The sequence below is a fragment of the Solea solea genome, chromosome 15 (genome assembly GCF_958295425.1).
Source record: "Solea solea chromosome 15, fSolSol10.1, whole genome shotgun sequence".
NCBI classification, from domain to species: Eukaryota; Metazoa; Chordata; class Actinopteri; order Pleuronectiformes; family Soleidae; genus Solea; species Solea solea.
This window is the reverse complement of record NC_081148.1, coordinates 7,776,660-7,802,259: the sequence shown is the minus strand read 5'-3', so window position 1 is coordinate 7,802,259 and position 25,600 is coordinate 7,776,660. Positions and strand designations below refer to the sequence as shown.

At 39.1% G+C, this 25,600-nt stretch overlaps 1 protein-coding gene across 1 annotated transcript; it reads left to right on the top strand.

Annotated features, from left to right (window-relative positions):
* Nucleotides 1-4,342: 4,342 nt before the first annotated feature.
* On the top strand, nucleotides 4,343-24,700 carry mrps5 (mitochondrial ribosomal protein S5). Its single transcript, XM_058651916.1, has 12 exons — nucleotides 4,343-4,404; nucleotides 5,234-5,386; nucleotides 7,199-7,324; nucleotides 8,448-8,561; nucleotides 9,712-9,831; nucleotides 11,524-11,558; nucleotides 19,331-19,421; nucleotides 19,925-19,971; nucleotides 21,577-21,634; nucleotides 22,287-22,349; nucleotides 22,432-22,568; nucleotides 24,212-24,700. The coding sequence occupies exons 1-12, from the start codon at nucleotides 4,356-4,358 to the stop codon at nucleotides 24,434-24,436; spliced, it is 1,218 nt and encodes a 405-aa protein (XP_058507899.1). The 5' UTR covers nucleotides 4,343-4,355; the 3' UTR covers nucleotides 24,437-24,700.
* Nucleotides 24,701-25,600: the final 900 nt, after the last annotated feature.

Here is a 25,600-nt window from a genome sequence, read left to right as displayed (position 1 = left end):
ACAGCTGCAGTAATTCACATGTCAAAGCTCTGAAATGTAATTTGATATCAAAGTGTAAGTGGGCGAAGATTAAATCTGTGCTCAACTTTCTCGATTACCACCCCTGAAGTTCTCAGCTTTGTGAGAAATATGCAATTTAATGTTTGATGACTGATGATATTCAGTGACTTTAGTGTGGATCAATTACCAAGACTAAGGCGACTTTAAACTCAGCTTTATCGCTGATATTCAGCAAAGAAACTTTTAAAATGTCAGAGATTGATGTGTTTATCACAGCGACAGCACCTGTGGTTCAGGAGAGTGTGTCTGGAATCATGAGGAATATATAATTCAGTTTTGTGAGTGGGACTACACAGCTTCACCTTAAAGATTCATTTGGTTTTATTTTCTGTACAAGAAAACAGCTCAGTCACTTGCAATCTGAGGTCACCAGATTCATCAACCACTGTGGGGGCACTGTTGCTCAGCAAAGGTGTCACAGTGTTGCTGTAATTCATCACCACTGCTCCAGTGGAGCCGCTCACTTGCAGAAAAGATGAGATGGTTGTTCTGAGCAACTTCCAAATGTCTTTGTTTTTTTTTTAATTGCAGACACAGTAATCGCAGTTAACTAAGAATAAATCTCATCATCAAGTCACTACTGTTTCCACTTGATTTGAGATCTGCTTACATTTCCATATGAGTCACATCTTTTTCATATGAATTATTCTGCACAGTTACTCATCTGTGCAGTTGAATGCTACTGGGAAAAATCTCGGCTGTTGCCCTAAACTATCTGCAGAAACAATGAGATTTTGAAACAAATCCGGGACGTAATTGCTGACGGCTGTTGTTCCCTGCAGTTAAAGTCAGGTGCGGTGGTGTCACCTCATGTGGCTTCCTGTCCCGTCCTGTCTGTGTGAGGAGGGAAGGAGAAGAGGATGTGTCAGAGAACGGACAGCATGGGACTCACAGTATCGATCCACGTCAGCTTAAGTTGACCTTAAGTCGAATGCATGGGGAGAATCCTTCATCCCCCTCTAACTGTCTGAGTCTCTCTTTGTAGTTTCGGCTGGTTTGTGCTTTTGCCCATGCTGCTATGTCTCTACCTACTTTCAGTTAAATTTGAAGAGTTTTGAAAATGATAAAAGCACTGCAGGTTTAGTTTTGACAATGTATTAAGGATGAAATTGGAGACGTTAATTAAAAATAATTTAAATACATTTTTATCTTTAAATATAAAAGAGGAGGGTTTTTTTTATTTAAGAAACCTATAATAAATGGCTGCATCTGTATAAAAGCTATGTGCCTTTCTAATCTGTTGATGATTAAATCCTCTTGCTGCAAAGGCAAGAGTGCTAACCACTACGCCAACCGTGTGGCCCCAGCAGTTTATCTGGATTTATATCTGAAAATGTCGTGGGCTCTACTTTGTGATTCGAACCTGTTTGCAGCCGCCTCGCATGCACAATATTGTTGATGCCTCCAAAATCAATCATTATCTGTGTGCAGTGTTTGAATGTCACAGGGTGACACAAGATCCAAATACCACAATACTGAGAAACAGCTCATAGACTTCAGCATCATCACTGTGTGAACTAATTTGACAATAATTTAAATGTAAATGTGACATATCTTAATATCCCTTTGTTGACAGTTTACAGAGACACTGAAGAAAATAAATAAATAAATGTAATACTTTGTTATTTAATATTTGACAATTTAGGGACTGCACTGTTGACTCAGAAAGGGATTCTATAGTTGTATCTAGTGTATTTGCTGAGCCTGATGGGACACAGTTCTTTGTTTGCAATTAAATTTAAGAGGTAATCTTGGTGCTGGTAATCTTAAAGTAATGACTTGACTCACTTCCTTTTAGACCATATATGGTCTGTTTGAAATCAGTCCTGTGGTCCAATGATGACATTAACATACTGTAGATAAATCACATCAAAGTGAAAGTACTGTGTAAGAAGGAAAAATGATATTAGATTTGTAAACACAACATTATATCATTGTAATATCGGGTAAACACATTCAGAAGACATGGAATCACATTATGTACTGGTTTCTGGCTCCACTCCTCTTTAAGTGTTGTTTCGGTCTCTGACTGTGCATACTGCATACTCACCTGTCCTATACCCACCAACCCGCTTTTGTTTTACTGATAGTGGAAATGAGCTGCGGGATCACTGCAGAATATGAAACAAAATTAAAATGAAGAAATTAATGTCTTTGTCCTCTTTTCATTGCTATCATTCTACCTATTGTTTCCATTCTCCCACACTCACCATTACTGTCTGCTGAAGAACAGCTGCTAAAGGTTGTGCAGGCTCAAGGCTCAAAACAAAGCTGTGCTTTTACAGTTTTTGCTCCAGCTGCCTCCTCCTCAGGGTCAGCTGAGTCAATACTTCCCTTTAAAAAAATCCTTAGTGGAACAGTCTGCCATATTTGCAATGTGTTGCTTTGTGCTGCTTTTTGTGATTTGTGATTAAATTAGCTTTGCTGTCTCTGTGCGCTCCTCTTTCTTTTTTTGTTTCTCACACAATAATTACTATTAAAACACACACAGTGGAACTCCTGCCTCATTGGCCAAAGACTAAGAGAGCAGAGACTGAGTGATGGTTTCATTTTGGATTTTGCTTTTTTGGGGGACAGTGCTATTGATGGTGAAACGCATTTAAAATATGATATTTATTGTTGCTAAATGCTGCATTTACAACAAAATAAATGCTTTGAGTCTACCCACTCTTTTCATGTAAGTTTGTTGGTGATATAGTTTTAAGGTGTTATTACAGTAAGCCCAATGTAGCCCTGCAGCACAAGTCGAGAGTTGCCATGTAAACAAGAGAACAGAAAAGACAAAACAAATAAACAATCCAAATAGCTGCCACACAAACATGGTAAAATGGATCTGTTCCTGCTGCGTCTCGTCCAAGTGTTGAAGCTCCTGTCAGTGTTTGAGCCCAGAGCTATCAACCAAATATCAGCCACTAAAAAGAAACCTTAGTGTTACTGTGACACCAGTTTATGCTTTAAGTTGTCACTTATAACATTAAGCATGTACAACATTTACATCTGCACACTTTATTCTGTATATATTTATTTAATTCTATTATATTTGTTAACTCTTTCATTCTCTTGTCGTTGTCTAATTTTGGGTGAATTCACTGTAAGGCTTTTGCTCATTATTCAGTTTGCTGGGCTCCCACTGGCACACTGCATATCACTCTAAAATGAAAAAATGCATCCAGGATTCTGGATGTGGAATAACATTGCCAACTGTAAATATCTAGTGCATGTAATATGTTTATAACAGCCAATCCCCCCCGGACAAATACAGTAGTTGACCCTTCTGGCTTGAAACAGCCCATGCACTGAGATAGTTCACAATCTAAACGCCATCAATTCTTTGAACATATTTCCAAGACAAACCTCACTTGCTTCGACTTGAACTACACTAGACTCCAGCAGCACTGTGTTTATCCTCAATACATAAATAAATAAATAAATAAATATATAAATAAATAACTTGTTACTCCTCTGCTTGCTGCAGTACTGAGCCAGGAAAAGTGACTCACTCCTTTACATAAACCTCTGAATAAAGTTGTTATTACTGCACATTTTTAAAAGTAAAGTTATGATAGAAAAGGGCATTCGTTCTTTCCCCAGCAACTCCTGCATCTCACAACTGGACACGCTGTCCTTCCTCAAGCAACTCCTTATTTAAACCTCTGCACTGTACTAGGATAAGGAAATCATCTTGAGTAGGGTGAAACTGAGACACAGTGGGTAACTACCAGTCATGTTCAAAAGCTAGAGGTGCTGATTGGTGGCCAGTACATGCTGAGATACACCTGTGTGTGTGTATGTGTGTGTGTGTGTGTGTGTGTGTGTCTTAAATTTCAGAGTTTTGAGGTTTATTGCTCCCCATTTTTTTCATGTAGGCATAGATTATTTTTATACATTTGTTAATTTCAATCCAGTTCAATAAAAAGGAATAAAAAATATATTCCCTGCAAAAATGTGAGATAACTAGTTCAGTCATTCTGAATTTGAAAGTAAATGTAAATTACATTGTGAGTGACAGGGTATTATTTGATATTTGAAGATCATCAATAATTTATATCCAATATTCCACTCCATAACATTCACAGGATTCAAAAGGTTGACATTGAGAAGTAAAATAACAACTTTTGTTTTTACAAAATAAATCATTTTATTATATTCTTTAATCATTTTTCTATAAAATGTATGCGTGGATATGCAATTTCATTTTACGCGGGACTAAAAAAAAATATATCAGTATTTCCCCATTTTTCATCAGGCGCCGTTTCAACGCCTTGTAGTCATCAGAAGGACCCCTCACATCCAACATGGCGGCGACCGTACGGATGTGTAGTGCCCTCCGCATCACATTCGGAGGTGAATTCTTCTTGTTTTTCACGTCTTGCAGCTTAATATAAACATTAACAGACTATATATCGCTTTGTTTTAACATTATCCATGTTTTCTGTGTGTGACTGGTCGTGGACAGTCGGTTAGTTGAGCCGTGCCAGCCTGTCATTGCTGCACGGTTGCCTGCTGCCTGGAAGATGACTTGAAATGTGATTAGTCACAAACGATGTTTTTGACAAAGTTAATAAGATTAAACTCTCATGTCGTCATATTTTTTTAGAGTTTTTACAGCTAAATTGATGATACTCAACGACATTTTATCTCTTGTACAGGTCTTATGAACCTCACGTGTCAACATTGCACTTAAATGTTTATCTCAATATATTTTATAATATGTTACCGTTTAATATTATATTTTACAGCCAGGTGACTTAAGCGGTGGTTTTTAATTCTTTGCTCTTGGTTGTAATAATTGAAATTGTGTATGCAAATGACCAACCAAATTCTATTAAAAATGTATTGAATTTCAATGTCACTCTGCTAATCTGCTAATTTAAGACGAATTATATGATGGTTTATGACTGTACTTTAGTCGGTATACCTTGTTAAATACAATAATATTTTATTTTAGTGTAAAATCAACCTTTATCAATTTAAATATCAAATTAAAGTTTTACTTTACTTATTATTGTTTTCAGAGTTTAGATATCTGTCCTTCCACCAACACATTATATTTTATGCAACATTTATGGAAATTACACATGTATTAATTGTTGTCATTGTATCATTAATGCTGTGCAGCTCCTGCAGTTTTGATACAACTTTCTGTCCTCTGGTGTCTGTCCCTGTCTTTCAGGTGTAGCACCTCTCCGTACCATCGTACCAGCAGCTCAGGTATCCCAGTTTGTGAGTCGAGCCTCAGGTGCCTCTCTCCAAGGGAACCCTGCACTTCCACAGTCCCCTGCCACAGCATGGCAGCAAACTCGCCATGGTAGCTTCTTCAATAAGTGTAAGTCCATGAGAACAGCAGCAGTAATTCATATGGGTATAATGTACAGGTGTCTGAATACTTGTGGCCATGTAATGTACAGAACCAGTCAGATCAATCAGACATTCAATCACACTTTATTTATATACGCTTTATTTATATACCTCCTTTCATACAAACCAATGCAAATCAAATGCCGCTTCTCCACTACATGGTCCCAGCACACCTTGGCTTGGCACAGATCAACTCTACAGGGTTTGGTTGATTTTCCATTACAATATAGTACCTCCTTAATGTGGGTTGGGTCATCACTTTACAGCTGCTTGAAACTGCTGTGACGTTTTATACGGGACACACAAACTGGTGACTAGTGACTTGTAAGGCAGTTGTTTTCTGTGTACTGAATCATTAGAATTGGTTAATTAAAAAGATTTGTTCAGTACTTCCTCCATGACCGGAGCACAGACTCAGTCAGACACAGTCACTAAAATGAAATACAGCGGCAGGGTCAAGTCACGCTAGGACCATATAGTGGAAAAGCGCCAAAAGTGCTTCACATCTTAAAACACAGAAAGGAACAATCCCCCACCACACCTACCCATCAGCCCACCCATCACTCAGCAACCATCCCAACAACACATTACATTCAAAGATATTAATATGAGTTTTTCCCCCATTATTTCTTTTGGCATTCTCTCAGTCACCTGAAATGGTTTTCAACAGTCTTGAAGAAGTTCCCAGGTTTGGTAAACACTTGGTTTCAGGCCAGGTGACTGTGGAGACTAGGTCATCTGACACTCTCCTTTTTGGTAAGATAGCCCTTAGATAGCCTGGAATGTTTAGGGTAATGTTCCTGTGAAAAACAAGTGATGGTCCCTGGCACTCTGTGTTGTAGCTGATTTTCCTATTAACAAATGCAGATACATTTTAAATGTAAAATGGATATGTTGCCGTCAAAATCTCTCTCCTCTGTTCCATCTCTTTCTGCCTCACTCACTGTTTGGCTCTCTCATAATTAAATGTCACAGGAATATCCTCACTGTCAAACCACATTTTAAAAACCCTTAAAAAGTATTTTAATGTTTAACTGTCACTGTCTTTGTGCTCCATACTTGCTCCATGAGGCCTCTTTAAATTTTTACTTTCACCAAGATTATAGTGGAGTTTATTTCATTGTCCAGTTTTACATTGTGCTATCAGATGGGTCTTAATCTGTGGATATAGTGCAGGCCCTAAACTGGACCTGTGGTGCTGTTCATCTACATTAGGTCCTGGTCTTTACAAACATTAAGAGTGTTTTTGTATTTTAATTACAGCCCTTAGGCAATCACATGTCAGTTGTTTTCTGGCAGACAGTTTTATTCCTGGCTTAATGGGACAGCTTAGTAATTTTTTCTAAAATGAATTTACAGTTTTGAAATTCAGCTATAAAACAGTATAAAGTTCATATAGAGAGACTGGACACATTCATTTTCAGAGAGAGAGAGATCAAGTTAAATTAAGGGTTTTGATTATTAATGAATTATAAAGATAAACATAACAAAGTTATTAGATTTTTGTGTTTTTGTTGTATAAAATTATCACTTTTTGCTGTGCACTAATGAGAACAGTAATATAGCAGTTTATGTTTTGAAATTAAAAGCTTCATAAATAATTTTCATCTGTAGTTTCTAGGCACTGGAACAGTGTTTTGAATCTTGGTTTGTTTATTTTGGTTTGTGGCCTACTGTTTCCCTACTATTATGTTTGCTTTAATTTCTTGTACAGCTAAGAGGTGATTGAGTGGTTGTATTTATGTGTTTATGTGATGTGATTTTGTGATTTTGCTCACAGTGACAGCTGATGAGCTTTGGAGAGGTGTTTTGGCAGAGACGGGTTCTGGAGGGAGAAAGGGCAGAGGGAAGAGAACCAAGCGTAAAATGAAGACAGACTTGAACCGAGGACAAGTCCTTGGAGAAGGTGAGACATTACCTGTTTGTCTCTCTCTCTCTCATTCTCTCTCTGTGTCGGACTCTTTTTCATACTTTTCAAAAATGAAAATGTCTTTGTTTTTCATAATTGTAATAATCTGCATGTTAAAATGTGTCCTTTGCTGTTCATTTGACATTCCCAGTTCATCATAGTGTTTAATGCAAACAAGCTCCTAATGGACACAACACACTGGAATATCTATTTTTTTAGTTCGGATTATTTATCACACCACTCTTCTAGAGAGGAATTCTCGTCATTCTGACTGCCTGTCTCCTGTTTTAATATCTCCAGTCTTCATTCTGCCTCAATCTCTCTGTCTCCTCTCCTCTTTGCTTTCACTTGAAATAAATGTCTCGTTCATTGTTCTGAATTCATTATTCACTTAAGGATTGTATACTGCAACTTTTGGCAGAAAATACTGTGAACGTGAGACTCATCTCTATTTGTGCAGGCAAAAAGTAATTTCACACATCTGTAGTAGATAACACATCAGATTATTTTCTTAATTGCTACTCTTGTTGTTCTATGTACCCCTGCAAGACTGAGAAGAATCTGGGAAATTGTCATGAATTTTCCTTAAAATAATTTGATGATAAATTGTTTTATCGGAAAGTAATGTCTGAGCTAATGAACATAAAAAATAATAATGTGTAACGAAGTAAAACTATCGGCCAATATGTATATACAATGTTAATTTTTATGAATTGCAGTCTACTCTGGAACACTGATCTTAATGAAACATGGCCCACAATAGTGATAATATCATATCAAAGCATCACATTAAGATTCATCACCAAACTTAACTGAACTGAAGAATACAAATTGACCCTGGAAAATTGAAAGTGAAGGATTTTGTGGAGTTACATTCTTTTCTCAGGTCAATTGACCTCTGTTCTTGCTTTCATCATTCGTGTGATGAGTGACATGCGTGAGTCAGATAGATGTGGAAATCTGTCTACACTGCCATAGTTAAATTGACATTAATATTTATTTCCAGGAAATGCTATATTCAAAAGCACCTCCTTCTACATGTACAAAATAGAACTGTTGCAATGTTCTCCTGCCCCTCTCAAAGTTGTCCGTTTTCTTTTTTTGTGTCTTTGTCCTAAAGGTCAAGGTGGTTTTCTGTGGCCTGGTCTGAACACACCTGTGGTGAAGGATGGCAATCTGCAGAGCATGGGCCGAAGAGACGAGGCTGAGCAGCAGGAGGTGCAAGCGGAGATGGGTACAGAAATGGCATGCACTGAATAACACACATACAGAATTAGCATAAGTGATGAATAGCATACGAGTATTGTGCCTCCTTTAAATGCACAGGTATGCACAGAGAGGGTCTCTCTCACCTTCTCAAAACAATAACAAAAAAACCTAGTTTGATGATGTCAGAGAGAAGCGTTCAGCTCTCTTCCGTCTCAGTCTTGTTTTCTTGTTTCTTTGTTTATCTGAGTGGTCATTTGATCCATAAAATGTCAGACAATGTGTTTTTTTTAAACCTTTGAAGTGATGATGTTTTCAAACGTCTTGTGTTATCAAACAAAAATTATTCAGTTCTGATGATTTCTTTGTGATGGAGCAAAGAAACCTGAAATATCATAAAAGCTGTTTTAATGCCTTAAGGAACTCTCAAACCAATTAATTGATTATCAAAATAGTCGATGATTAATTTAGTAATCGAGGAATTGTTTTAGCCCTACTTGCTGCTGACGAGCATGATTAGACGCCTCACTGTAGCTGCTAAATCTCAGTGTTGCCAATCAGCTGTCAACGTCCTGTTCACATTTCAAATTAAAATCATTCTAGCGTTTCTTATTCCCTGAATCTTCTTTTTTCCATCAAGGCTTTTATTGTGAAAACTTTACCTGACCAGCAGTTGGGCAGCTTCACACTATCCAGACATTTTATTAAATTCGTAGGAGGATTTAGAGCATTTAAAATGTATAATTTTCAACACAGATGACATCATTAAAAGACAACTAATGGTACAGTCTGTTACCTTGAATAAAATAACAGATTTCTGTGGATTTAAAAGTTGTTGAAATTATTCTGTCTGATGTCAGCGCAGTACTCAATAATCTATATTTACATTATTTTTGCTTTTAGATATTTTAATGCATAAATATTACATATTATATCTTGCCATAAAGTGGGGGCATCTGTAAAAACAGTGATGATACTGAAAGTCTTTTTTCAAAAGCCTGGTTACTGAGGAGCAAAAGCATCAGCAGGGCTGTCACTTATCTTCTCTCTCATCCAATTTGTTAACAATAATTACACAGTTAATTTGACAATGACCGATAGCACCGTGGATGTTTATCACGTTGTGATGTGGCCTCCCGGCTCCACTGCTAAATATGATGCTCGGTTCTTACCTGCAGTTCGTCAGAGGGATGAGTGGGATAAGAGGAAGAAGACGAAGCAGAAGAGGGAGAGAGGATGGACAGGAAACTCCATGGGAGGCACCAGCCTGGGACCCCCTGACCGTGGACCCAATGGAGGTAAACTTCACACAGACCTGCTCCTTAAAAAAACCAATGTAACCTTTTTATTTATCCAAGAAAGAATGACTGAGATAAAAAACTAAATTTCTAACACACTAAACAAAATATACTACAAACTAAACAGATACATGATGATCTTAATCAATAACCATATTTAAAATATTTAAAACACATTTTTTTTAAAAACAACTAAAGCAATGACATAAGAGTACATTAATGGATCATATATTATATGGCCATGAAAAGCAGCGACTAACATTTTTTGTTGTCACTAATATTACAATGAATGCTTTTAATATAGTTGATTTAATTTGAATGTTCAGTCCTAGTTTCTTAAACTCAAGGGTGATGTCTTAAAATATCTTGTTTAACCACATTCAGCTGTTTTTCATTGCAAATGTCAATTGTATTTAGGCTTTGTGGCCATAGGACCCTGATTTGCAGAAGCATTTGTTCTCAGGCTCAAATTAGTTCAACTGTCTGCACATACAAATGCACACACCGAGACAGACTGGTAGCCTATTATCACTGATGAAGTTGAGGATTCGACCAAAGTGTCAAGTGGGACAATGTCCTCATTTAGAAAGACATCTTTTCTCTCTCCTCTCTGGTTTTTCCATGTCACATTTTTTGTCTTCAGATCTCTCTTTCTCTCTCACACACATTTCGTTCTCTCTTTCTTTTTCTGTTCATCTTTCTTTCTGCTTTTGTTTCCGTCCTCCTGCCTTTTCCACTCCCATCTTTTCTGTAGTTAGTATAAATTATTTGTCGTGTCTCCAATGTCAATGTTGTCATTCTTGTCAGTATGTGGAACTGGGGCACTGGGAGTACTATCCCTTTATGACTTTAACATTTCAAGGTGTCAAGAAATCCAAGCTTTGTGTAACAGGAGGGTTTGCATTAGCACTGAAGTCCATAAAGGTCCATAAAGATTCATCCCCTGTCTAGTCAACTGCTCATTACAAAGTGAAGAAAGCTGCTGCTTCATTCCAGCGGCTCCACTGATGGAGCGTCCAGCCTCCTGTTCCCAGCGTACCACATATTCAGATTTTGGTCTATCTGACAGACTTTGACCTCCAAATGCTGATAGATGATAGGCTCTGTAGTGCATCCCTTGCTTCCTTCACATTCTCCTTAGTTTCCTTCTCTCTTGATTTTTCCTCTCTCTTGTCGTCCGTGCTTATGCACTGTCTCTAACACTGTGAAATACACAACAACGCTCGTCCCCAAACATCTTCAAACACTTTTTCACCACAGACACATCATCTGTCACTCACATACACACAGGGCCCACTGAATGTAACGTGCGGAGAACTGAAACTGCATTGCATGTCACTCATCGGGTTGAGTTTCTTTCAGATGGTGGGCTTATGTCCCATCTGGCTTGTGTGTATGTGCCCGTGTGTGCGTGCATGTTTCCTCCTCTGAGCCTTTGAGTCAGCTCTCCTTTGTTTGTTGTTAATTGCTTTGAGGTGAACAGGCTTGTGTCGGGGAAATAAAATCCTTCCGAGGTCATTGACGGTGAGAAGTGCCAATGCTAATACAAGGGCTTCTGGGTATTGTTACACTAGCAGGAGCCAGATTTAGTCTGTTTACAATATTGTAAGTACATGTGTGCCTGAGCCCAAATGTCTTTGTGAGTATAAGATTGTTTTACTCACTTCTGTCCATGATTTTTTTTCTCCTCAGAAACCTACGAGGATTTTGATTCACGTGTCATTGAGGTAAGTGTTCACGGACACACGTGACTCCCATTTATTCCCAAAGGTGTTTGAAGATGCCCGTTCTAGCGCTGTCAAAATTGCTCCAAAATTACGTTCAAATTTTCCCTCTAAAAACCCATATTTTCGAACCATTCGAATATATATATATATATATATGTATATAGATCTATATAATCTATATTTGCGCATTATGTCAAAAACAATACAAGGAGACATAACTATTTGTATAGGTATTTTTATTTCAGGTTTAACATTCCTAAAACATAACTACACATTACAAAACAAGTAAATGACCTAATGGCCTATACCGTAACACTTGTAAGACCGTAAACCTCCCCCTCCCCCTCTATGCGCAACGCTCCCTCACCAGGGGCTTGTCGGTGGGACCCGGGGGACGGGGTCCCTCTGCCCCCGGCGCGACTGTCGATCGGAGCGGACTGTCCTCAGTGCGCCTCAACCACGTTGCGTCGCCAGGGCGGGGAGCAGCCTGCGTAAATCAGGCGCTAGGGTCTGCGGCGATGTGGGCAACCCACTCGACCTGTCTTGAAACACGGACCAAGGAGTCTAACGTGCGCACAAGTTAGAGGGCGTGCCTGAACTATGCCTGGGCAGGGCGAAGCCAGAGGAAACTTTGGGGGTGGGGACAAAATTGTTGATCATTAATAGTGCTGGGGACATGTCCCAGGCATATCTGACGCCTATGCTTGGAGTCCAAACCATTCTCTCTATTTCTGAGTTGGGCTCTGACCTTTCTGCCATTTGGATTTCTCTCTGCTGCTACTGAGCATGTGCGACTCCTGTGACCTGTCCCTGACCCGTCATGTAGTGCGTCCACTCGCAAAGCAGCCGCCGATGTTTTGTTTTTTCCCTGCAATCGAATATTAATTTTCACAATCGGATCTCCGTTTTTATTAAATATTCAAATATATATTTGAATTTAGAATATTCATTGACAGACCTAGCCTCTACACCTGGGGACAGTCATTGTCAGCTGTGTTTTTGAGTCTGTCTCATTCTTGTAAACACAATATCAACACATCAACAATAGACCTGTCTGTCATAGTCATACTAGCCATTGTGAGCCCCGTCTTGTGGCCTGTGGAGCCTGTTAAGATCCATATAGATATAAAAGTCACAGTTACACAGACGGTAGGAGTGAGTCAGGATAATTGGTTTTCACCGCTTTCCTCTGGATAAATTAGACTATACTGAGTAATTATGCTAAAAGCCTTCAAGGGGGGAACTGTTTTCAAGAAACTCAAAATGGTGGAAAATGCAGCATGGCGTGTACACATTGATGGTGATTGAGGCAAATGTGCTGAGCAAGGATTGCTTCTGTCGAGAACTAAATTTCAGTTGCTGCAGGCCAAATGTGTCGTTTTAAAAAGGTCAGAGTTGCATGAGTGTTTATAGCATCAGCCCAGAGCTTGTTAAACCTGAAAGAAAATTAGCATGGATAATAAGATTTTACCTTTTGGAATTAGTGATGGTAAGTTCTGTTTTGAAGGACAGAGAACTCATCTGCCAAGAAGTTGAACCAGGAACTGCTGTGTATATGTATGTGCTTTGTGGTTCATTTTCATTCTTTCTGTCATGGTGTATTTGACCTTATTTCAATTACCTTAGTAATGAACTCTACCTAACATGGGAATAATGCTGTAATACACACACAGTTTTGAGCAGCTATTCTTCTTCGGACACTTCATTGACTTCCATTCATTCAGACAGCCTAGCCAGTGCCTTATTCCCAACCTTAACCATAACCAGTTAATGCCTAACACTAACCTAACCACAATTCAAATCTTAACTCTAAACTTAATTAGTTCCACAGAAATTAGCTTCTGCCTCATTAGAACTCTTCATTTGCATCATACATCTGTGTATGTAAAACTATATGTTTTACATACACATGTGTTCCACATCCATATACATCAATAGATAGTATATTTGTGTCACATTGATGGTATACCCAGCCCTAACAATGGTGTCACTGGTATTAGGCTCTCCATCAACACTGGATAATGCTTTTTTTTGTGCTGTTTCCCTCTATAAATATACCCTGTTTGTGCGCGCGTGTGTGTGTGTGTGGTTATCTGGGTGTGAATGTGTGTCTGTGTAGGCGATCTTGTGTGTTTAACTGCGTGTGTGTTTGCCTCTATAAATTCAGGCCTAATGAAATGAAAAAGGCTTACTGGAATAAAAAGGCTCGTCTCCCAAGGACAATGATGCAGACACACCATTAGTGAACACATCCAATAGAGGCAGGGGTGTGTGATGAGAGTGAGTGAGAGAGGTGGAGGATAAGTTTTTAGAGTGAGTGAGAGAGGTGGAGGATAAGTTTTTAGAGTGAGTCAGGAATCATATAAATCAGTGAACAACTGTGTATAATGTATGTGCTACTGGAGTATTTTGTGTATTTTCTCAAAAGAATCGATACCCATATTTTAGCGTCATTACTTATTTTGAGCCGTTTGCTTTATTATGGGCCGACACTATTAAAATGTTCTCTAAACTCAGGCTGTGGTAATGGGCCTTTTGCACAGCAACCATCATGGTTAAGCAGTTTAATAATGCTAATCACACTAAGAATGGCTCTGCCGTGTTCACTTCACTCAAGTCAGGAGAGTGCGACAGTTAATCAGCATGCACCTGGAAACTGAAGAAGCTAAATGGAGAAATGGCTGTTGTTGAAAGTGGCCATTACCAATAATAAACTAATTATTTAAATCATTTGGCTTGACTGACTCATCCATCAGTACCAACAAGCTACAAGCTGAAGTAATGGCAGTAGCAAATTGTCAAACTGTTGAAATATAGAAACCAGAATTCAGAGATGTAGGTCAGTATTTCAGACTCGGAGCAGAGTTTTGTTGGTGGTTGTATAAAGCAGACATGCTATTAAATAAACACTTTTATATGAACAATCAAATCAAATAAACCTTACAGAGAAAAGAAAAACCCACCAGTTCATAAAATGAGTAAGCACGTAGTGTCAGTGGAGAGAACAATGAATTCCCTTTATCGCACAAAGAAATCTCTGGCACAACCAGACTCAGAGCTGTGTAGCCACCTGCTGGTTTGGGTGAATGGGTTTAATGGCTGTGTGTTGAAGTAAATCACAAATAAATGTCCTCCTTCGGCCTAGTCTCGTCACTTTCATCAGGGTCATCTCTGCAATCTGGGAGCTGATAAGCTCTGACCCTGCTTGCACACTGCCTGCCCAGCAGTGACCAACTTGTTAATATCGTGGAGAGTCGAGTCACTTATTAATCTGATCAGGATTTTGTTGCCGTAAAAATAGAGCTAATTAGAAAGTGAATATTGAACTTGCATTGTCACAAGAGATAATGACAGTGAAGATAATGGGTTTGGGTAGAATTGCGTATATGCATTCTTGAAGTACAGAACAATTAAACACATACACATTGATGTTAAATGTAATCCAGTGTAGTGTAGTGCCTAACTTCCATCGAGTAAAATCCCATGTCTATGGAACGGTCGCTGAACGATGTGCAGTCACTTGGACCTTAAAGATAAACACGCGAGTGAGGGATGGCGGAGAGTTGAGGTAACGGCCGGGGAAAAGAAAAAGAAGTTAGGGCGACAGAGGGAAAAGTGATGTTCACGGCCTCTCACTCAGTACAGCTGTCCCTCCCTGAGCCCAACAACCTTGAAAAGTTTGCTAAGCGTAGACGGTCTCTGGGCCGGATGACAGCAACTTTGCAAGAACTTAAAATTGGATTAAAGGTTGAGGTTGAGGTGGAGCTTTCTACCACCTAATAGCAGGTGACATTCTCATATAGAGGATTAAAGCTTAGATCTCTCGTTTAGAAAAAATGCAACCCATAACAGTCCGTTGATAATTGTCACTCAACAAAACTTAACGAGTCGTGTGACACTTTTTTACTTTTGCTACAGTGAAAGCTAATTTTCTTTGTTTTGATAATGGATCGAGTTGATGAAGCTGAGTTAATTGAGAAGACAATTTGTCAGCGTGTCGGCTGTAACAATTAGGGGGGTAACAGGGTGGGACAACGATATGTTTTAGTCCAGCAGGTGAAGATGAAACATACATGGAAATGGTCACTACAAAACACATAGTAACAAAATAGGACCGCAACACAAGACATTTCTACAGGTAGACGTGAGAGGAAAGTCTCCGGTATAAATCAAGCTCAACTCCAAATGACGTCACCAGTGCAAAATGGCCACATCAACTACAAATCCAAGTGATAATGTGAAGTCAGAGAAGTGTTTAGTGTTGGCAGCGGTCTGTGACTTGGAAACTCCTCTGCGCTGCAGTGTATAGACATACACAGATAGGACGACCAGCAGCAACAGATCGGACTCAAATAAAAGATAAAATGCAAGTGAAATGGAGCTAGAAGGTTCCTCCCAAAATCAAGGCCCATCTGCTCTGCTGCTAATGCTGTGCCAAAACTAAGGAAACGCAAAGCCAGAAGACTGGCATCATTAACACGCACCTCTAATGGAAACTTTGCAACATGATGATCCCTGCAGAGGCAAAGTGTAAAAACTACACACACTCACCCATGATTGACTTCATTTACAACCACATCCTCCTCCTGTATACTCCCATATTTATGTATGTATATATGTATATATATATACATATATATATGTATATATGTGTATATATAGATATGTATATATATATGTATATATAGATATGTTGAGTTTCGATGTTTGTTGTTACTCTGACCCTAATCCTAGTGCAGTGGCCCCTGCAGATAAATTTTAAACTCTTTATTGAAGTGTGTGTTGCATAAGAGAGACGCTCAAGGCGGATCTTGACTTTGAAGTTCCCTGAGCTGAAACTCTCAACACTGCTCTGCCGCTCTCTGGCGTGGGATGAAAGCATCGAGGTGAGACTGCTGGTGGTCCTCGAAGCCACCTCTTTAAAAACAGGGTGATAGCTGTGAACAGAGCTGGGACATGGCTGGCACTCGTGCATCCATTTCCTGAGGAGTTGTCCTTTTTGTTGACAGAATGAGACGTTTTTGGTGTTTTGACTACTTGTTTTGGGGTTTTTGCGGAAAGTCTGTGGCCCAAGTTTCATGCATTTTCCTTAACAGTTTGTTGAAAGAGTTACTCAATGATAGTCGATTAACTGTTAACAATAAACTATAAAATCTTGTTGGTTTCAATTTTAAACATTGTATATAATCAGCTAAATTCTTACTGACAATACATTTGCTTACACTTACTCATTATGATTCCTAGTTCTGGTTTAATCAGAAAGAGTATAGTTCCTTTGCTCCATATAGCGTTAACCATACCTGTTGTTATTATTAAAGAGTGGATATATAAGGAAGAGATATAGCTGGAAACTGGATGTGGATCTAGTCCAGGGATACTTCTCATCTTTTTGATTATTTATTCTTCTAATTGTGTCACCAGAATGTGAAAAGCCTTGCTCTATTTTCAGTTTCTCTCATGTTCACACTTAAGTCATTTCTGTTTCTCTCTCACACTTTCGCTTTGCTTTTCTCAGCTTTTTTCCCCCCAGCTTTTCTTTTGTTTGTCCTAGTTACTTGTCTTTCTTTGCCACGCACATAAATAATGTAACATCTCCAAACTAATTAAAACCATATTTACTTTTAAAAATAATTTTGAGGATGTTTGATGGTGAATGAATTGTTACATTTTCATCTCGTCACCTTATTAAGTCACAGCAAACCTTTCTTTTGCAAAGTTACTTTTGGGAGGAGTTTCTTCACCTTATCAAGGCACCACATACAGTCCCTTGGGCTCGTATTCTGTCCAGTACAACACAGTGTCCATTCTTCATCATATATTTACTCTCTTTCTCTCTCACACACACACACACACACACACACACACACACACACACACACAGACACAGTTTTTTCTGTGTCTTCTCTATCCACCAGCATCACCATGCTTCTCATATTTAATGCAAAAAGAAACAAATAACACTCTTTATCTTCCCTGTCTTCTCCTCCTCTACCTCTCCCAGCTACGCTTATTTTCATTCACCCTTCAATCCTCTTCCCCACCATCCCTTAATTCACCTTCTCTCTTCTTTACATAACTCTCTACATCTCTCATCTCTGACCCGCCCTCTTCTTCTTCTTGACATCTGCTTCTGTATCTCTGCACCTTCATGTTTTTTTTCTCTCCTTTCTTTGGGGTTTTTACCTCCTCGCACCCTCCCTTTCTTCTGCTCTCCTCTCTGTAGTGTATCAATGCTGCCCCCTAGTGTTTTGAAAATGATATTGCTCGTAGATCACTTCAGACGAGATGCCAAATGTGTGATATATGACCGTTTTACTCTCGGATCAATGGGAGTTGATCTCCACTCTGAGATACACACCAAGATAGGCCTTAACAACTCAATGTAGTGTTTACAAACACATTATCAGCTGTGTTCACAAACCCAGCATTTTCAGCATGCTGTGGACTTCTGCTCCCAAGTGACCAAAACGGTGTAATAATACAGAATAATGACCCTTTTCTACTATGGTCCTTGGACTCGCCGCGGCACGGCATGCTTTAGGTTGGTTTTCCACTACAAAAATAGTACCTACTCAACGTGGGTGTTGCATGAAACTGCCGTTACTTTGTTTTCAGTGTAACTGAATCATTAGAATCAGTTAATTAAAAAGGTTTGTTCAGGGTTTGTGACGCCGCTTGCGATCAGCAGTGCTGTCGCTAAATACACCAGACTTCTTTGTTAAATATTGAGATTTTAGACATTCCCCTGATAATTGTTGAGATGAACCTACGTTTCTAGGATTGTTGAGTCTTTTTAAGTGATCTACAGTTTGGCATTGTTCAGCTTGATTCTTATGTCGGACGTCTCTTCCTGTGATGGCACTCCGACCAATCAGTGGCCGGCAGTCTGGCGACGTCACGCATTGTATCGCCTCAGCTTGCATGAAACCTTGCCAGAGCAGGTACTTTTTTAGTACCTGATAAAAGTATCAGGTACTATGCTAGTGGAAACGCAACTTTGACGTGCCGAGGCGAGGCGAGCCGGTAGAAACACACCATTAGTCAGTTTACGTGCTTTAAACTATTGTAACATTTAAAAAAAAACAACACACTTAATGTGTTGGTCAAATAATCCAATATTAATACATATAACCTCATTCATTTTTTTTTCTGTCAAATGGCACCACTGTTTAGAAAGTAAACAGTAAAATAAACATAACAATACATTTAGTTTTACATTGTAAACTACTTCTGAATTAAAAAAGAAAATCCATTACATTAGTTTTGAAAGTTTCTTCTATTAGAGACATCTTATGGTGAGACTTTAGATTGTAACCAATGAAAGTGGACACCACTCCCATTTCCAAGTACGTCAGGGAAGTATGGTGGCCTTCACATACAAGAGTGCAATAAATGAAAGAATTTTCCTGTGTGAGGCAGATTCATTCATTCACACAAAATGCACACTCTAGCTGGGGTGTCATTACAGCAGTGTTTACCCCAGGGCAGTGTTCCCTGCGGACCAGGGTTGGGAAACACTGCATTACATTTATAAATTAAAAAAAAAAGGTGTCACAGCCATTATCCACTTATGCACATATGTGTGTATGTTACATTTCTGTCTATAAACCCTCTTAAAAGTTGCAGATTAAAACCTGAAGTTTCAGCTGTACATGTCTTGGTTGAATTCACCTGTCTTTATTTAAAACAACAACAACCTCACAACAGTATCTTAAATATTCATATTGATGTTTGGGCTGTGTTCAAGTGTTGTTTAATGTGATGTTTTGTAGGTGAAGGCTGTGTTTAACATGACGGCCAAAGAGGGAAGAAAGAGGTCGATTAGCTGTCTGGTTGCAGTGGGAAATGGCAAAGGAGCTGCAGGTTTGAATCCCCTTGAAAATGTATCATAAATCACAACTTACACGCTATGACCCATCTTCAAAAATCACATATGACAAAAATCAAGTTATTTATACATTTTTAAGATTAAAAAAGTTTGCATATGTAAAACTAGTCTAGAAAATGTATTTTAATCTATTGTTTTTCAACACTGAACAAAAGTCACAAAACTATGTTTTTTACTTTTGTAAAAAGCTGAAAACTCACTTTATTTTCTGTTGATTCAGGGGAGTGAAGTGGTTTTGACACATTGACATTTTTCAGGAGTGAGCAGCAAAATAAAAGAATCTGCTCAGGAAATCTTTACATATTCCTGAGGTGCACCTGCCTCAGTGTGTCTCATTACAGAATCTGTCAATGCTTCTTTATTTAAAATGTGGTCAGTGACACCAATGTATCATTAAAATCTATTGATTGTTTTATTTCTAACAACAACTGTGCTCTGCTGACTTGCTGTTTTAAACTTCTTTTCTCCTTCTCACCAGGCTATGCTTTGGGTAAAGCAGGAGATCGAAATGCAGCTATGAGGAAGGTAAGACTTTTTTCTTGTTACTCCGAGCGAACATTTACTCCAAACTCTCACTATTATAGTATTAAGGATCATTTATGTATTTATTAACTTCCCAAATGTTAACCTGAGTTTGATTCTGTCCAGGGAAATCACATAATAAAGCTGATAAATGATTCCATGGTAACTTTTTTAGCATAATGTAAATGTAGCGACCTGAGTCCTCTGGATTTTGGAGAAATCTGGACAGTTACCGGAGATTTTAGCCAAACACGGGACAGTTCAGAGAAAAGAGGAGCAGTCCTGTTGGCTGTTCTAAATAGCAGATGCATAGACATGTCTCTTATGTGGCAAAGTTTTTACTCAAACAACTGTCTACACTGCAATGCAACCTAAAGGAAACGCAGTCTAAAAGAGAGTGAGACAAAAATGCAATAAAGCACATGTCAATATGGGCGGAGCATTTCAGAGATGGAGAGGTTGCCTCTGGTCTTCTGTGGTATATGAAAGGTCTGTGTCAGTCTGAGAAATAGAGATCCTGTCACCCAAAACGTCAGCACTTGTACTTTCCACTTCTGAGTGTCCACAGGGGTCAGTGGGATGTCCATTTTGTCATCCGTCCACTTCCGTGGTGGTCCATGTGGACGCATGTGACATATATCACATGCTTCACTATGCACAGACTGTAAAAATGTAAATAAAAATCAGCAAAAACATTTTAGCCGAGTCATGTTTGAGCTGTGGACTGTATCTCATCAGTATCGGGATTGGACACAAAAAAGTGGTATCACCCCATGCCTAATGTGGACGAACACAAGCAGTCTTCAAGGTTGGTAACCATGAACACTTGCTTGATGGGAAATTAAAAGAAAGTATGACCAAGTCCTTAGACCATGGATCATCAACTAGTTCTCTCAGTGCGCCGCTTACAGCCAGTGAGGGACATGCATGCAGAATGACTTTGTTGGTTTTATTCATTCATTCATTTATGGAAAATACCCTTTTAAATAAATGTTAAACTTGTGAATACTGCCATCGGATAGTGAAGTAACAAAGTAACAAACAAGGTTGATTTTTCTTTGTTTATATTCAAAAACGAGGACAAACTTGCCTCATTTGCACTCCTTTAACATGTATTGTCTTATTTTCACATATCCGTGCTTCACAATTGTTTTTATTTCAATGTCTCAAAAACAAGCTTCAAACCAACAAACATCTGAGTAAAAAAAATGGAGAAAATGCCTTAAATTTTGTAAGAAAATTACAATATCAAGACCAAAATGTACTTTTTGATTACATTTTATTTGAATGTCCGGCCCTCAAAGTGTCTGTCAAAAAAAGTCTTAGACTTTATTAAATAGTTTTCTTGGGATTCTGCTTACTACACATTTAACTTAGGGCCCCTGACTCTCTTTCATTGTAACTAAAATCAGTGGTTTGATCACAGAGCAGCAGACTCCCAAAGCTCCTTTTCTGTAGTAATAGCAATGTGTGTCAATTAATCAAATGTTTTTTAATTTGTCAACAGCTACAGAAACCACTTACTCTAATAACAGTGTTAACTCTCAGTCCTCTCTTATCTTTCTCTCTCTCTCTGTCTGTCTGTGTGCATCTTTCATGTCACTGCAGGCCAAGAACAGAGCAATCCACTACTTATACTATATAGATCGATACCAGGACCACACCAGTAAGTATATTGTGTGAGTCTTCTTCTTTAATGATCATTCCCACTTTCTTGTCTTATAGAGGAACAGCAGATATTTATTGAAGATAATCAGTAACTTGTTGTAAAATAATCGGTGAGAAAAAGAAAATGCAGCATTATACAGTACACGGTTCGAGTTGAGCCTGAATCTCCTGCAGCCTTGGCAATTGTTCCTCTCCCTCTGTGTGTTGGAGTTTTTCTGAATTTGTGTATAACATTTAGTTTTGCATTTTAAACTTCCTCACCCAGCAGGAGGTTTGCTCCAAGCACTAAATTCCCCACCTCCATCTCCTTATGTAACTTCTTTTGTTGCAGCAGAATGGCACATTTAAATATTCAGTGTTTTTCAGTGGAGACTGGCTGTTGAGAGGGAGCGGGGACAGCACTCAGCGAGATGTGACAGCAGAACAAAATTATAACCTGAAGGATTTTAGTAGCACCTTGCTCCCACTCACAGACCGTGTGCATCTGAATGAATAATTAGCCCCAGCGGCTGCAGTGAGCAGGATATGCTGCTGTGTGCGTGTGTGTGTGTGTGTGTGTAGAGGGACACCTGGTGGTCAGGTTTTGTTCCTTCTTTTTTTCCTCCTCCACATTCATTGAGTGTAATCGAAGTTGTTTTTCTTTCCAACAGTTTATCATGACATTGAGTCCAAGTACATGAAGACAACGCTGCGCATGAAGAAGCAAAGCGAAGGTGCGTCGTCATCTTTGTCCACCCTTAATGTCCAGCCATGATGATTACATCAGTGTGTGTGTGTGTGTCTGCCTCTCTGCAGGTTATGGTCTGCGCTGCCACAGAGCCGTCATCACTCTGTGCAAGCTGATCGGCATCAAGGACATGTACTGCAAAGTAGAGGGATCGATCAATTACCTCAGCATCACCAGGGCTCTCTTCAGTGGATTGGCCAAACAGGTGAGACAGGGATGCACTAAAAACAAGGAGGCCGTGAATCTCCACTCACATCAACAACACGGTGTAATGCCAGGTTTACAGGAGTACAGCGTCTTATTCTTGTATTTATGGGAAATCCATGCAATGTTGTCAGTTGGGGTTGTAGTAACCATTTAAAATGCAAAAGGTCACTGTTGTACATATTTTATATATCTATATACGTCACATTTAAGATGGAGTGACTCATTAATCTGTGACAATGCTGACTATTTTTAGTGGTTCAGCTTTTCTAGCCTTTACGGCATCAGGGGTCCAGGATATATATAGAGCTGATAAGTGTCAAGTGAATACCACTCAGCCACTTGTATCAGGGATTGAGACTGAGACGGTCACTGCAGGGAGAGACGAAGGAAGGAAGGAAGGGAGGAAGAAAGGAAGAATAAACTGAGAATCGGAGAAATTATTTCACATTGTGTGATCTGAAAATTTACACCGGTTTTTGTTGGGTTTTTTTTAAAAAAGAAAGAAAACTAGAAGAAAAGGGTCACCGTCATGTAATGAATTTGATTTACAAACTTATTTTCCCTTTTTTATTTCATAAAATTGAGCACTGTAGTTGAAGATTCAATTTGCATGCATCTAAAGAGCTTCCTCTTTAAATGTCAATGTGAGCCATTACATGAGAAAAAATACACTTTAATAACAGTGTATATTTGTAATTTTTCAATTCAATGTTGTTAGAATATTATTTCTATTAATGGTGCTTGATATGTTTACAAGCAGCCACAAAGCCAAACTGGAGACTGCCTAATACTAACAAACTGAAAGAGGGTGTATCGCCTCCTCGTAGGGCTGAACGAATTTGAATAACTATCGAATTGTGATTATTGTGACTCAAATTGCTATTGTGATACGATTCACAGTATAAGAGAGAACGGTACATTTAACATGATTATTCTCAAAATATGATATATGTGTGATATTTTTGCAGATCTTGTGGGAAACAAAGATGTTTTCTTCACTGTAGAATATGACGTGTACAGGCCAGGACAATATTTAATCTGAGGTCGTTTTCACACCTAATAGTCCGACAATAGTGCAACATTCAGTGAAAGAAACCGAACCTTTTTGAATAGCGTATTCCCCTCCTCGCCTGAGGAGGTGCTGCATAAAGAGATCTGTTGGTTAATGCAGGAATTTGCTCCAGCAAATCCTATCGTTTTATGCAAACATACGACACACATACTGGGCAACAATGGGCTCAGCCATTTCTCCCAGCTATCGTTTTTCATGAGCATGTTTTGGTTGTGTTTACCCACAATGCCCTGCATTGGTTCACATGAAGCGAACCGAGACCTACATTTTTAGGCGTCCAGAGTTTGAACCGGACTTTCCGAGCAAACAAACCGGGGTTGAATTATGAAGGGCTGCTGTAAATGCACCTTAAAATTCAAGAAATACTGCACCTCCATATTGCAATTTTGATAAAATTCCGATGAATTGTTCAGCTCTACCTCCTCGTGTAGCAGAGGCAGACATATTTGTGTAGTCGAGCTACAACCGCATCATGGAAACTCACTGAGCGACCTGGCTCTTCTTCCTCTTCTTCTCATTACTTTTCCTTTCCTTTTCCGACCTCGACCACTTCCTCTGCCGTCTTATAGGTAACACACCAGACTCTGGCTGACAAGAAGAAGCTCCACGTCGTTGAGTATCAGTCACAGCGAGGCCCCCTCCCCATACTCGTAGCGAGTCCTAAAGATGGGGCACGACCCGACCCGGAGCCAGAGGACGAGATTCCCGACACTCCGCTGCACTGGGATGACGTTCGAGCCGCGCAGGGAACCAAACGCTCCGTCTGGGCGGGAGTCAAACGCACCGTCTGGTAGGACAGGAGTGTGCTGCTGATGACTGATCAGACAACACTGGACAGAGAAAGGCCAGAGGAGTCTGATAGAAGGTCTATTTTGGCATCATGGACTCAAGTTGCATCTTTTTCTTACTCATTAAAAAAAACATAATTTATCCGGCACACCTCACAAAGGTAATATTAAGACTCGTTCAAGTATGAAAGTCCTAGATATCAGTGTTTCCTTTATAAACGTGGTAATTGTTCGAGTTCAATATGAATAAAATATAAACCTTTAAAAACATTTTACCTTTCTGTTACCATAGCGTTGGATAATCGTGTTATATCTTAGAAGTCTGACAGGAGACGGGCCTCGTGTTACTGTCACAACAGAGGGGACAAGTTAACACGGCTAAATTATTTAACAAGCACAGTGTCTGCTTGAAAAGTGGCACGAGAGTCAGAAGAACACAATTCATCTTCTGGGAAACACAAATGTCTGTGATTAAATACGTTTTATTTGTATATCCCAAATTCACAAATCCCTGTAAATCACCTGAAGGTTGATGGTGAAGAATTTGTAAAAACTGTCTTTATCATTATCTGTCATTATATGTAGCAACATCCTGTGTAAGAAAGGACTCGAGAAAGAAATCTAACGTACATATTCACACGTTCTGAACTGAAAACTGAAAGATGGCCAAAAGATTTATACACGCATCATATTCAGCCTATTGAGGCAAATACATGATACTTGATTTCTTGAGTTTCCCTTTGGAATATCAGAGACAAATGCTTGCTTTGAATCATTTCAAAGTGGTTTGAGCCTCACTCAGTCATTTTCTTATTTTCTGGAGGTCGTACATCGTGGCATAACATAAGCGCAGTAATAGTCAGAGGCAGCGTTCACTGTAAAAGTCTCTGTATCATTAAAAATGAATCTGAAAGTGTTATTTTAAAGGTCCACTATTGATTGTTTTATTGGAAAAAGGTGAACATACTAGCCACACGTATGTTTGTATAAGCGTATCATCACTTCATAGCTTTACAATATGTTCTTAATGTGCAAGGGCCTTGCTTTACAGTGGCCGCCATCTTGTGCAGCCAGAACGGACATGCATTTTGAAAAGGACGCAAATGATGGCGAATGGCTCCGCCTCCAAGGATGTCCATAACTCTAAAGGCCCTGGTAAGTCAACGTGCA